The sequence below is a fragment of the Bos taurus genome, chromosome 5, assembly GCF_002263795.3.
Source record: "Bos taurus isolate L1 Dominette 01449 registration number 42190680 breed Hereford chromosome 5, ARS-UCD2.0, whole genome shotgun sequence".
Taxonomy (NCBI): Eukaryota; Metazoa; Chordata; class Mammalia; order Artiodactyla; family Bovidae; genus Bos; species Bos taurus.
This window is the reverse complement of record NC_037332.1, coordinates 49,577,671-49,592,793: the sequence shown is the minus strand read 5'-3', so window position 1 is coordinate 49,592,793 and position 15,123 is coordinate 49,577,671. Positions and strand designations below refer to the sequence as shown.

The 15,123-nt window shown below is 41.3% G+C and overlaps 1 protein-coding gene across 2 annotated transcripts in view; it reads left to right on the top strand.

The window, feature by feature from the left end:
- Window positions 1–14,746, top strand: part of SRGAP1 (SLIT-ROBO Rho GTPase activating protein 1) — a 312,110-nt gene extending 297,364 nt beyond the window's left edge. Inside the window, exons 19-22 of one of the 2 annotated variants that reach the window (XM_005206653.5) lie at window positions 649–829; window positions 1,877–2,011; window positions 2,121–2,460; window positions 9,665–14,746. In XM_005206653.5, coding sequence (XP_005206710.1) covers window positions 649–829; window positions 1,877–2,011; window positions 2,121–2,460; window positions 9,665–10,042 — 1,034 coding nt within the window. In that variant the 3' untranslated portion in view covers window positions 10,043–14,746. The remainder of the gene's footprint in view (window positions 1–648; window positions 830–1,876; window positions 2,012–2,120; window positions 2,461–9,664) is intronic. The other variant, NM_001205668.1, reaches the window with a different exon arrangement.
- Window positions 14,747–15,123: the final 377 nt, after the last annotated feature.

Here is a 15,123-nt window from a genome sequence, read left to right as displayed (position 1 = left end):
ATCCTAGAAGACATTTTTGAATCTTAAGTAGGTATGCTTGTTTCACAAGTGATATCTAGAATTTCGTTTTGATACTAGAAAAAATGAAGTTGTCTTTATACTTGGTGATAAGATTTGATAGTGCCCAAAAAATACCTAAGGAAATTAAATGTATTCAAATAATATTTAATGTGGTGATATCTGTAAACTTGTTTTTAAAATTGGCAAATAAAGCATAAACTTTTGGTGTTCTGAAATAGTGACTCTTACATGTTATAAATAGTATTAACATGTTGCCTGGAAACTTCATCAATGTCAAAGTAATATTGGAGCTATTGCAGAGAACATTACAACTCAAGGAGAGATTTTCTATATTACAAAGTTTTAAATATTTTTCTTAGACTGTCATGATCTCTCTAGTACAAGGCTGTAGAAATTAAGATCGAATTTTCAATTTTTCTTTGCCTGAGAAACTGATGACAGAAAGAGAATGCCTTTCTTTATCCCTTTTAACAGCATCATTTTCTCACTGTCTTAATTTGTTACCTTGTTCTGTCTGGTTATTAAAACGACCTTGTTTCTTTCTAAAGCCTCATATAGACCCTTCAGTTAGTGTATCACGCCTCCTGACAACCCTGCTGACACTGTTTTCTGGTGTGTTCTTTGTAGAATGTGAGCCAATAGAAGCGATAGCCAAGTTTGACTACGTTGGGCGGTCTGCCAGAGAATTGTCCTTCAAGAAGGGTGCTTCTCTCCTGCTGTACCACCGCGCGTCGGAGGACTGGTGGGAAGGAAGGCACAACGGGGTTGACGGGCTTGTGCCCCACCAGTACATCGTGGTGCAGGATATGTGAGTAGTGCCAGCTTCCGTCACCTGAGCGCTCCCAAGAGAAGACTCCAGCTGTTGTTCTTACATTGTTCTTACCTTGGTCTTGTGAGAAAAGAGAAGGGATTACAGAGCAAAAACTTCTGAGCTGGGCTCAGTTCTTCACCATGCTGATGGAAAATGAAAACCTGTTGGCCGGAAAGTACTGTTAGCGAGGACCCATGCTCTCCCAGCAGGTCTGGAGCAAGGACTAGTGAGAGATACCTTTTGAAGCTTTCAGGTTCTTAGAAAAGTACCCTGTGCAAAGGCTAGTTTTAGGAGCTGAAGTGGCACGGCTAATTCCTAAAACAGTGCTGCCTCTTCCCTTGGTGTCTGTTTTAATTCCAAATTCCCCAAAGAGAGGCTACTGACTTCAGGTCTAAAGAGAATCATCTCCAGGCTTCTTTTTTAATTTTGCTTATGAGAAAGCTCTACTTTCAAAAATACTTAAAGTGGTATCTTCCCATCTGGTCTTAATATTAAGTGAAAGAAACAAGATACAAAATAACATGTGCAGTATAATCTTAATTTTGTGACTATGGTATTTCACAATGCAGCACCAATTTATGAACAGCTTTTCAAGGTAAAGAGAAAAATACCACATAAAATGGATACAGTGATTGATTCAGCCTAATTTTAAACTGTTAAAATGTCTCTCAGAATCCAAGAAATATTATGTGTGTGTGTGTTATGCAAACATACAGTCCTAAAGTACAGAAACATATAAATATATACAGTAAATACTATACATACATGTGGACATTCTTATAGATAGGTATGCCAGGCAGAGGAGAAAAGCTGAGAAAGACATTTTCTAGAATTCAAACAGTGGTTGTCTCTGGATGTTATATTATGGACGATTTGTCATCTGAATTTTCCAATTTACCTGCCATGAAATGATGCTATATTTCTAGTGAAAAGAAACAAGTTATGTTAGTAAGAGAAAGATTTACATACAGAAATGCCATCACTTATTCTTTTGTCCCCATTCATCAAGCAAAAGACCCTCACTCTTGATTCTTACTGTCTCAGGGATGATACATTTTCAGACACTCTGAGCCAGAAAGCTGACAGCGAGGCCAGCAGTGGGCCGGTAACTGAAGACAAGTCTTCATCCAAGGACATGAACTCCCCAACAGACCGACATCCTGATGGCTATTTAGCCAGGTAGGTGGACTCCCAAGCCTCCACTTCTCCAGGGGTTCTGAGGAGCTGTGGCATCCACAGCCTTGCAGAATTACCTAGTGTGACAACCTCTGCTATTCTCTCTGTCTAGACAAAGAAAAAGGGGAGAGCCACCCCCTCCAGCAAGGCGTCCTGGCAGGACCAGTGATGGCCATTGCCCCCTCCATCCCCCACATGGTCTTTCCAACTCCTCAATTGACCTGGGGTCCCCAAGCCTGGGCAGTCATCCCCGGGGCCTGCTGCAGAACCGTGGCCTCAACAACGACAGTCCTGAGAGGAGGCGTCGGCCAGGCCACGGCAGCCTGACCAACATCAGCCGCCATGACTCCCTCAAGAAGATCGACAGCCCTCCTATTAGAAGGTCCACATCATCAGGGCAATACTCAGGCTTCAACGACCACAAGCCGCTGGACCCAGAAACAATCGCTCAGGTAGGCTGCTTTGAAGAGAATATTGCATGCTAAGTACCAGGGTATGATGAAGGTGGCATTACAGGAGTTACTTTCTAGAGCCATATCTTTTGTATAGAACCAACTAAAGAAAACAGGAATTAGCTCATTCTTTGAGGCCATTTGTTCATCCTAAAGGAAATAAGTCCTAAATATTCATTAGAAGGACTGATGCTGAAGCTGAAACTCCAATACTTTGGCCACCTCGTGCGAAGAGCTGACTTATTTGAAAAGACCCTAATGCTGGGAAAGATTGAGGGCAGGAGGAGAAGGGGACGACAGAGGATGAGATGGTTGGATGGTATCACCGACTCAATGGACATGGGTTTGGGTGAACTCTGGGAGTTGGTGATGGACAGGGAGGCCTGGCATGCTTCGGTTCATGGGGTTGCAAAGAGTCGGACACAACTGAGCAAGTGAACTGAACTGAGGCCATTTGTTACAAGAAGGGCCCAGATATTGGGTTGGCCAAAAAGTTCATTGTAGTTTTTCCATAATATCAGAATGAGGTTTTTGGCCAGCTCAAGGTATCATAGTGATTTAAACAGAGACATGGCAGAAATGTAAGACCGAGGAGAGTCAAACCCATCACTCCTAAATGGCCAGAAAGATTCAGAAAAAAAGAATGAGGAAAGACTAGCCCTCCCAGATCTTGAACGTATGCTTGAGCTAGTAAAACAGACAAATCAAGGGAACAGAATCAAGAACCCTGAAACAGAGCATTTTTAGTGTATGATGAAGGTGACACTTTCAATTTAGGAAATAAAGGATTAGTCAGTAAAGGAAGTGAAAAATAATGGTTGGCTGTTTGAAGAACAACAAGCCCAGCTACTGTGTCACTCCTGAATGCACATGTATCTTCACTTCCCAAAAATGACTGCAGAGAAGGGCTTTGTAGTTTTTTTTCTAATGATTACAATTGACAAAGTATAAGTAAAATAATATTAACAAATTTTTCCATCATTCTACCATTTTTTTCCTCTGGCTCTTTTTAAAGCACAAGCCATCAGAAAATATACGTATGACAGAAAAACAAACAAAAAACTGAATCACTATCCTGTACATCTGAAACTAACACAATATTGTAAATCAAGTATTCTTCAATGAAAAAAAAGAAAAGAAAATGTATGTATGGCCAGTGAAAAAGGAGGTGAAATAGATTCAGGGTTCGCCATTTTAGTAATCTTAAAGTGCCTTCTAGCTACCACTGAAGCTTAAAAAAGTGAGTGAGAAATTAATGAAACAAACATGGGGAAGTATTAAAGATGGGTCATTTTTAACAAAGAACACTCCAGGAAAGCTGCATTTTGATATGACAAATTTCCAAGCTATTTTCAATTGTCCTAACTAAAAAAGAATTTTGGAAAGCAATTAGATTACATGGAGAGTTTAATGTGTTTTTACAAAATTAATCCAATTTTAAGTGCACAATAATTTTTCAGCAAAAATCAAAAAGGCTTTTGACCTTTTTGGGTTTTTGTCTATTTTAGAAGGCAATGCAGAGTCATTTGAGGTGTATTTAGAACCAGTGATATTTGACTATAATTGAATTTAATGATTTGAAAAATCCATAACATCATTGCTTATAAAAAGCATACTAAACACTATTTAGGTTAGAGAGACATGGAATTAGGAGCTTAGTAGTGGAAAGGCATAATAAGGTCTACTTTAACCCTTTTGCTTCTAGAACCAGGAAATCTTTTAACTGTAAATCATAAAAACAAAAACTCAACAGATAAACCAGGCTCTGCATGTTTTCTCTGGGGCTAATACTTGTAAAAAACAAATCCATATATTTAGCACCAAATGGAAATCACATATGAAAATAATCACTTGTAAAGTGATGTCATCCTCACAAAATGGCTTCCAGCTGTATCCTTTATTTATCTTTCCATCTCTCATCTTCAGATTTTCCCGTGAGGATAAGTGAGCCTGCCATCATGGTATTCATACCAAAAACATGCAAATTCTTTCAGTAAATAAGTGGAACCCCTGATAGAGCTTTTTTAAAAATGCGACTTATCCTTATGTGATCACTGGATCTTTGTTTATTCATTTAGCAAGTCTTTATTGAGCACTTACTGTATGGCAGCTCCCATGATAAACGTTATAGACAGAGTTAAATCAGTGGTCAGTCGCTGCATGAAGGTACTTGTAAATCAGTGAGGGAGGTGGGTGTGGAAATCAATTCCTGCTCTCCAGAGCCGCAAGCTAATGCTCGAGGTGAGTGGAAGTCCTAAAAATGTAGAGAAGAGGCATTTCAATCACACTAGTGCAATGGCGCTCTACCTACCTCACACAATACTTGTGTGTGTGTGTGAATAAACAATGTACAACAGATCCTCTTAACTTTTTTTTTTTTGGAATTTAGTTGCTTTACAGTGTTGTGTTAGTTTCTGCCATATAGCAAAGTGAATTAGCTGCACATATACAGAAATCCCCTCTTTGTCACCAGTGAGCATTGAGTAGAGCTCCCTGTGCTACACAGTAGGTTCTCACCTTCACCTTTTCTAAGTGTTCAGTTCAGTTCAGTCACTCAGTCATGTCCGACTCTTTGCGACCCCATGAATTGCAGCACGCCAGGCCTCCCTGTCCATCACCAATTCCCGGAGTTCACTCAGACTCACGTCCATCGAGTCGGTGATGCCATCCAGCCTTTCTAAGTGTACAGGTCAGTAAACTATTCACATTGCTGCGTAACAGATCTCCAGAACTTTTTCATCCTGCAAAACTGAAACTCTGTACCGATTTGAGAACAATGTCTATCTTCCCCTCCCACCCGCCCAGGTCCTAGCCACGACTATTCTACTTTTTCCTTCTATGAATTTAACTACCTCATATAAGTGGAATCATGCAGTGTTTGTCTTTTTGTGACTGGCTTATTCCATTTATATGGAATATAAAAAAACATATAAAGCCCTAAATACAATAAAAAGGAAAAATAGAAATAGTAAAACAAATGTATTTCAGTTAATGATTAACTAAACTAGAAGATGGGCTTCCCAGGTGGTACTGGTGGTAGAGAACCCACCTGCAAATGCAAAAGATATGAGAGATACAGATTCAGTCCCTGGGTCATGAAGATCCCCTGGAGGAAGGCACGGCAACCCAGTCCAGTATTCTTGCCTGGAGAATCCCATGGACAGAGGAGCCTGGAGGGCTACAATCCATAGGGTCAGACACAACTGAAGCGACTTTAGCACACATGCACACTAGAAGACAAATGAAATAGTGAGATGCTTTCACTTACATGTAGACTTACCATAAATACAATTAAAAATGAATATTGAGGGGCTTCCTTGGTGGCTCAGTAGTAAAGAATCTGCCTGCCAGTGCAGAAGACGTGGGTTTGATCCCTGATCCAAGAAGATCCCACATGCTGTGGAACAACTAAGCCTGTGCACCACTACTATTGAACCATTGCTCCAGAGCCCACACGCTGCAGTTAGTGAGCCATGTGCTACAACTGTTGAAGCCTGCATGCTCTAGAGCCTGTGCCCCACGACACGAGAAGCCACTGCAATGAGAAGCTGGCACACCACAAATAGAGAAAAGCTCAAGGAGCAATGAAGACCCAGAACAGCCATATGTAAATGAATTTAAAAAATTTTTAATGTACATTGAAATGAGTAGTAACTAGTCTCAACTCAGTTTCCATAATGGTGTTCCCATGAGTGTTATGATTTTTTAAAGTGGTGGACCACCCTCTGTCAGACATGCTAAGTCGCTTCAGTTGTATCCCAACTCTTTGCGACCCTATGGAACGTAGCCTGCCAATCGCCTCTGTCCATGGGTTTCTCCAGCAAGAATACTGAAGTGGGTTACCATGCTCTCCTCCAGGGGATCTTCCCTACCCAGGGATTGAACGTGTGACTCTTTCGTCTACTGTATTGGCAGGCAGGTTCTTTACCACTAGTGGTCATACAGTTCTAACCAAAGCAGAGTAAAATTTACATGATGGTTTCATTCTTAGAAAACTCAACACTATATAAATATATATGTGTATATATATATAAGAAAAGAGTTAAGATATGTAAGATAGATAGATAAGAAAGAGTTAAGTTCTAGACTCAGATTATTATAAAAAAAATTTCACCTACATAAATGTCTGGAGGATATTAAAAAGTTGAACAAGATCTGGGGCAATTCATTGCATGTAAATTATCTAAGACATCCAATATCTCTGCTCACAAAATGCTATCCAGTTATTTGGACATTTAAAAATACACAACAGACCATATTACAGAAATGCTCTCTATGGAGCAGTACCACTACTATTGAGACCTACTGAACAGAAGCATCAGGGAAGGCTTGAAGTGAATTTTGAAGAACTGATAGAAGTTAGCCAAGTATATAAGAAGTGCTCAAAAATTATTTGTTGAATGAATGGAAAAAATCTGATTTTTCATGCCTATTCACTTTTCTTAAGAAATTGCTGGTCTAAATTTAAGCCACCTTTTACCATAGACTGAGATAGAATTCTATATAAGATGTCAGCATGTAAGGTCAAAACCACCAGAAGACTGCCAAGTGCCTCAGAATGGCCAGTGCTTGCTCTGTGGCTCCATGAGCTATTGGAGCCATTTCATCTGTCTCCTGCACCTTCAGAGTCACAGTAGTTATGTGAAATAGCATTGAGTTTATACACATTACACATTGCTGTTAAAACAGTCATGCTTTTTGCTAGTCTGCTTGCTTTGAAGTATGTGAGTTTCTGTGAGGCTTAAAATGAAGAAAGTAGGGAAAACCACTAGACCATTCAGATATGACCTAAATCAAATCCCTTATGATTGTACAGTGGATGTGACAGATTAAAGGGATTAGACCTAGTAGACAGAGTGCCTGAAGAAGTATGGATGGAGGCTCGTAACGTTGTACAGAAGGCAGTGACCAAAACCATCGCCAAGAAAAAGAAATGCGAGAAGGCAAAGTGGTTGCCTGAGGAGACTTTACAAATAGCTGAGGAAAGAAGAGAAGTGTAAGGCAAAGGAGAGAGGGAAAGATATACCCAACTGAATGCAGAGTTCCAGAGACTAGCAAGGAGAGATAAGAAAGCCTTCTTAAATGAACAATGCAAAGAAATAGAGGAAAACAATAGAATGGGAAAGAAAGACTAGAGATCAAGAAAATTGGAGATAAAGGAAACATTCGTGCAAAGATGGGCACAATAAAGGACAGAAATGGTAAGGACCTAACAGAAACAGAAAAGATTAAGAAAAGGTGGCAAGAATACATAGAAGAACAGTACAAAAAAAGATCTTTACAACCCGGATAATCATGATGGTGTGGTCACTCACCTAAAGCCCGACATCCTGAAGTCAAGTGGGACTTAGAAAGCATTACTACAAATAAAGATAGTGGAGGTTATGGAATGCCAGCTAAGCTATTTCAAATACTAAAAGATGATGCTGTTAAAGTGTTGCACTCAATATGCCAGCAAATTTGGAAAACTCAGCAGTGGCCGCAAGACTGGAAAAGGTCAGTTTTCATTCCAATTCCAAAGAAGGGCAAGGCCAAAGAATATCCACACTACTATACACTTACGCTCATTTCACATTCTAGCAAGGTAATGCTCAAAATCCTTCAAGGTGGATTTCAGCAGTATGTGAACTGAAAAATTCCACATGTACAAGCTAGATTTGGAAAAGCCAGAGGAACCAAAGATCAAATTGCCAATATTTCTTGGATCATGTAGAAAGCAAGGACATTCCAGAAAAAAAACATTTATTTCTGCTTCATTGACTACACTTTTATGTGGATCACAACAAACTGTGGAAAATTCTTAAAGAGATGGAAATACCAGACCACCTGACCTGCCTCCTGAGAAACGTGTATGCAGGTCAAGAACCAACAGTTAAAACTGGATATGGAACAACAGACTAGTTTAAAATTGGGAAAGGAGTACAACAAAGCTGTATTTTGTCACCCTGCTTATTTAACTTATATGCAGAGTGCATCATGCGAAATGCTGGGCTGGATGATTCACAGGTTGGAATCAAGATTGCCAGGAGAAATATCAACAACCTCAGATATGCATATGATATCACTCTATGGCAGAGAGTGAAGAGGAACTAAAGAGCCCCTTGATAAGGGTGAAAGAGGAGAGTGAAAATGCTGGCTTAAAACTCAGCATTCAGAAAACTAAGATCATGGCATCTGGTTCCATCACTTCATGCAAATAGATGGGGAAACAATGGAAACAATGACAGACTTTATTTTCTTGGGTTCCAAAATGACTACAGACAATGATTGCAGCCATGAAATTAAAAGATGCTCGCTCCTTGGAAGGAAAGCTATGACAAGCCTAGATAGCGTATTAAAAAGCAGAGACATTACTTTGCCAGCAAAGGTCCGTATAATCAAAGCTATGGTTTTTCCAGCGATCATGTATGGATAGTGGAGGACAGAGGAGCCTGTCATGCTACAGTCCATGAGGTTCCATAGAGCCAGACACAACTTAGCAACTGAAAAACAACAACAATATGGGTTATGTACATTACCTTTAATTATCAACTTCATCTGTCTCTCTGATTACTTTTTTCCAGTTAATTATTGAGTTATTGACACACAATACTGTACATAAGTTTAAAGTGTATAGCATACTGATTTGACTTATACACATTATAAAATGATTAACACAGAGGGTTTAGTGAACATCCATCATCTCATAGAGATGTAAAATTAAAGAAACAGAAGAAAAAAACATGTTTCCTTATGATGAGAACCATTAGGATTTACCCTCTTAACCACTGTCATATATAACCTACAACAGTATCAATTATGTTTATCATGTTGTACATTCACCCATAGTACTTATTCATCTTATAACTGGAAGTTCATTTCTTTCAACTGCCTTCATCCAGTTGCCCCATCCCCCCTGCCTCTGGAAACCACAAATCTGATTCCTTTCTCTATGAGTTTGTTTTTGAAGTATACTTGACCTGCAACGCTAATTCCTATAACACAATCTGTGCTGATGTTCTCAGTCATGGCTGACTTTTTGCGACCCCATGGACTGTAGCCTGCCAGGTTCCTCTGTCCATGGAATTTTCCAGGCAAGAATACTGGATGGGCTGCCATTTCCTTCTCCAGGGATAACACAATCTAGTGATTCCACATTTCTGTACATTTCAAAATGATTGCCATGATAAGTCTGGGTTACCATCTGTCATTTGTTTTTCAACAGGATATCGAAGAGACGATGAACACTGCTTTGAATGAACTCCGAGAACTGGAGAGACAGAGTACAGCAAAGCATGCCCCCGACGTGGTGCTGGATACCTTAGAACAAGTGAAAAACTCTCCCACCCCCGCCACCTCCACGGAATCGCTCAGCCCTTTGCACAGCGTTGCTCTCAGGAGCTCAGAGCCTCAGATTCGTCGGAGCACTAGCTCCTCCAGTGACACGTTGAGTACTTTCAAGCCTGCAGTGGCACCCAGAATGGGCGTGCAGCTGAAGCCCCCAGCCCTTCGGCCGAAACCTGCTGTTCTTCCAAAAACAAACCCGACCGTGGGGCCCGCCCCGCCTTCCCAAGGTCCAGCAGACAAGTCCTGCACAATGTAACACCCACCTGAGCATGGTCATCTGGGGTGATGATTAAAAAGAGAAGACGGATTAGTGACAAAAGTCATAGATCCATAACTTGCGTTAGTCGTGTGCTTATAACTGGAGATCTTTTGGCTTTTCTATGTTCTCGAATGTAATGTCTGAGATTAGCTAAATAACACGGGCATTTGTATTTTGTAATTTTTTTTAAATAACTGGACATATGCCATTTTAAAGACAATAGAAACACTTAGACTTACTTGAAAATCCAATGCTGCACCGTTTGTATTGAACACAGCACCGCTCTGCCCTGCACATTGCACAGCGCTTCAGGCTTAGTGTAGCCCGGTGAGTCAGAAACGCCAGCATCTCAAGGCAGGAGAATCTCAGTGCCAGGCCCTGGAGTGTAACCAGTGTTGGTCGGTGGCACTTGGGGTGATGCTGAAAGGTGACAATGGTATTGTTTAGTAGCTGACAGTGAGTACCTCTGATCTCATGAAGCAGGGCTGAGACCAGCCCAGGCTGCGTACTTGCTGTTGTCACAGTGGGCTGTTCCCAGTGGGATTTGCAGCACACTGCCCAAATGAGTAGGATTGTCTTTTTCCTAACAGTCTTTTCCCTGGGCCCAGGTCAAATCTTAGCAAGGGGCGCTAGAACCTCTGCAGTTACTGCACCAACTAAATCTGGGAAAGGAGAGGGGGACAGTCCTCCAGAGCTCCTGCTGGACTCTTCCCCTGAGCCTGATCAGGCCCCGGGAGGGTTTCCAAGTCCATCCGCTGCATTCAGCACAGACCAGAACAGTCTAATTTTCAAGACTTTCTGGTTACCCTATTCTGTCCACTCCTTCAGAGATCTGTTGTTGCCTAGAAAATAACTTCCAGCTCCCGTGAAGCCCTGTGTTTTTCCTCTTCAGCAATGGAGAAAGTGCTTGGTTCACCTGGCCTTCTCTTCCCCTGACTAGAGGATCTGGGTTCCCCTAAACATGCTGCAGAGGCCTCTTGATCCTAAATTGAATCCCCAGCTTCCCTTGCCAGCTGTCTCTTCAAGCTGTGGTCTGGTAAGAGCCAGACCAACGCGGGAAGACGACCCCATGGTTCCAGCATGATCTCCTCCCAGTTGTTCAGCCTGGAACCAGGGCTTGCTTTGTTTTTTCCCAACTGGTCTCTACATCACTCACATAGTCAGCTCCAGTCCATCGGGATCCCCTTTCTCTGACATCCTCACCCATAGTCTTTCTTTAGCCCATATTTATGCTCGGTTTCCCCTCTATCTTAAAAAGAATACCTTGAACTCTGTTTTTTTTTTCTAAGGTACAGATCACCGCTGTTCTATCAGCAGCCACTTATGCCATCTGTAAGCATTGTATCTACTCTGTCACTGAACTTACTGATGAAGAGGGTTGGTTTGTTTGCTTTTGGGGTTCCCCCCCCTAAAAATGGATAGCCAGAACTAATCCCTCTGGAACACTTTGATTTCAAACTGGCAGCCAATCGCATGCCCACCTAAGAGTTACAGTATGGACTTTGATTTCTCAGCTCAATGGGGAATGCATCAGTGTGGAAAAAAATGGGGATCTGTACTAAAACCAAGATCGTTACTTTGATCTCTACCTCAGTTTGCCAGTCTGATCATTCTAATGCAAAGAGAGGTTTCATTTATGAGGTATTGTTACCTTTGAAAATCACACTGCTGGTTGCTTGACTGCAGCCTGATTTCACAAATGGACTAGTGAAAAAAAATTACTTCAGGTATTTCCAGGTATTGTAAACCTCTGAATTTTTGCAACCATCCTTTTTACCCATTTTGATAAAGAGGCCCAGCCCAGCATCTTGTGCAACCCTCCCAACCTTTTCCTTGAGCTTTATTAGTCTTTCAGCACCTTTGGAAACCATGGAAACCCAGCCAGGACTGAGCTCTGAGTAGCACCAAGCCTTCTGGACAATCTTCCCAAATGTCTGGAACATTGAAACTTTTAAGAATAATCTCCCAGTTCTTTCTCGATTCCACTTTGCTCTCTTAATTCTCTGTTGTCCAATAGGGAAACAGAAACAGAGAAAGAGGTGGAAGTAATGGTGGAGGAAACTTTAAATCTTTTAGAAATTAAAATAAAGAAGGTTCTTATAAAGCCACTTCCTTATTTGATGGAAGAGGCATCAAAAGAGAAGAGGTGTTTTGAACTTACTCATTTGGGGAGGGTGCTTGTACAAGCTTTAAGTGTTCCAGATCTTACTCGTGCAACGCAATTTCTTCAGACTTCTCCCTGGTAACCTTCCCCAGTGTCTCGTCCCTTTGGTGTTGACACCTGTGATGGGATGAGGACTGCCTTTCCACCCTCCACATCAGGACTCTCCTGCCTTGGAAGGCAGAGGACACGCTGCTCCAGACCTCAGAGCCTCAGAGGCTGTGCCTTCTTCCAGGAAACAGCTCCTAACCCTCTCCCATCACTCCCTTTCTTTACCTGTCTCCGTCTTCGCTATTACTCTGTTGTCACCTGAGGCTTTTTTTCCCCTTCAATTCCCAGGAAAGGATGTGACCTCAGAGTGAGTAAGGACTCAATAAGGACTCACTTATCCTTACTTTGTTTAGTAAAAGTCTAAGATTCCAAGGATAAGACAAGATGGCCCCTTCACAAAGGATCAAAAAAAAAACACCCAATGAGTTCCTTCGAGGGTTTACCTGCAAGTGGTCCTCTTGACAGCCAAAGTGTAGCCCTCAAGGAATGGGAAGAGAAGAAAGAAAATAAGTTCCTAAAAGATTATACCCCGGTTTTAAGAATCTTATCATAGATCCTCATGTGCAGTTTGGGAAGTGAGTCATTTTGGTGATGGGTAAATGATAGTTCTACAAAGATTACCTGACTCCACTTACACAAGAATATGTATTCACAGCTGATATAACTGAATGTTCACATCCCATCCATAGAACTCACTTAAGTAGATTTACCAAATTGGCCTTTGGGTTTGGGTGAGGATGCTTGCAGTGAATCATTAGCATAGAGTGAACTGTTCTTAAAACATATTTTCTGATGAGTGTTCTGAAAATTATTTCAGTTTGTTGAATGGCCCTTTGTAGAGCTCCATGTTCAAGTTGGGCATAAATGCCATTGTTTAACAATTTTGCACGTTTTCACACAATGTAATCTTTTGATGCCCCTTGAGCAATCCATAGAATAATGTATAGCAGGGTCCCACTTAATCTACTGAAATGAATATAAGCAGTGATCAATGGATATAGAGCACCAAGGGTCAAATTGTATGAGTTTTCTGTCTTTGTTCTTTTGCCATTCCCAAAAATGGGTTCATAATTTAAGAAAAAGGAAATTAAAAAAAAAAAACCAGGGACATGGAGGCCTCCTTAGTATTTGGGAATGAGACATAGCCTCTAGGGTCTATAAACTAAAGAAACTTTAGTTTGGTAATTACAGTCTCTGAAATCCAAAGTTTAAGAGCCTATGGTTCTGTTGGGTTTGGAAGACTTCAGATTTGGGATGTCATTCCTGACCACAGTAATGAGAGGCCATGAATGCAGGAAGTGCGCTGGGGGCTGAGTCTCGGCTCTGAGTTACTTCCCATGGAGACTTGGAACTGTGGGGCAGCTTAGAAGTGGAGACTCTTCCCACAGAGCTCCCTAATGGAGGCTAGCACCTGAACTAAAAGCCAACCTCCAGCTGGGCTGGGGTGTCAGGCATGGAGCAGGGTGACTCTGGCACAGCTTTGTTCAAATCAATAAAACAAACTGGAAATTGAGCTTTCACTTACCCACCCTAGTATACTTTCTTTTTAAAAAAAAATAGAGTCTGTATTATAATCAAAATGGTACCTGTATCTTAAAATTACGTAGGGAATTTTGTATGTTTAAATAATTGTACTGGGTTCCATAATGCTTATCTTAGAAACTGTTTAGTAAAAGAAAATATATAAACCGTGCATTTGTGAATGCCCCCCTTTAGAACATTCTTCCAAGTTCAATGTATAGTGTGATGGTTATTATAGACGTTTAAAGTATAGTAAGTGGCTGTGTGACAGGAGAGACTGCTATTTACCTACTGACTTAAGAGTTAACTCCTGCCCACGTAATTAAATCAGTATTGTCCTTTCCTGTTGGTTTGATCAGTTGCAGTACTGGTGGCTTCCTGCTTGTGACTGTTACCTAATCGTGTCAATGTACATCTGTAGTATGTACATGTGAAAGTGCCTTTCTATTTTAGGAGTCTTAGCCTTGCTCTTTACTGTTGCCCCACACACTTCTGCCCGACACCCAATTCCTCGCCCACTTGAGTGTTTTGCAACTTAACTCCACTCTCTCCCAGCTTCCTTTCTATGCCTCGGTGCTCAGTATTGTCCCGTCTTGCATCCTCGTCCGTCATGGTCAGGTCATGGTCATCAGACATCGTTTTCCCCTTAGCCGTGACTGTGCCTTTCCCTCCCTACAGTCACTCTCTGGGTCCCCGACACCTCTCCCGCTCACGAGCTGCTGATGGCCATCCTGTCCTCCTCGGCTCTGTACTGCCTCTTACCATGACATTTCCTTGTCTCTGAGGTGAAAGTAAAGGGGGATGCTTTTCTAGTTCTGGAAGGGAAAACAAATGTTTTGTTAATCTGTTGTGACAATGCACTTTTCTGTATAGTACTGTACATTTTCGCATGTACCATTCCAGGCTTCGGTATCCAGTCAGGTCTGTTCTCCACGGTGTACCTTTATAATAAATAAGATAGTGCTGGCTGCCTTTGTCTGCTTCCAGTCGGGTCTGATTCTCTGCACTTTTCCATTTCTTTTTTTCTTGTCACTATTAACCCTTTAGAGAGCTGAGTTGCCTTGAATTGTTAAATCACGTGAAACTACCTTTCTTTTTAATGTTTTTCACCTCACTTTCATTTTTGTTTGTGAATTTGAAAATGGCGCCTCATTCACAGGGCTTTGTCTGTGAAGCCAGGGTTTTTTAGAATAGTTTGGAGACCCCTGTGTAGTGAGAGAACAGGTCAGGAGGATCTTAAGCGGCTGAGAAAGCAGTCCTAAACATTCTAGATTGAATTTTCTCCTTTAGAAGGAAGTTTTGACATGGTCAACCTTGTCAAGCTGACTTTGGGATTCATTTGAAT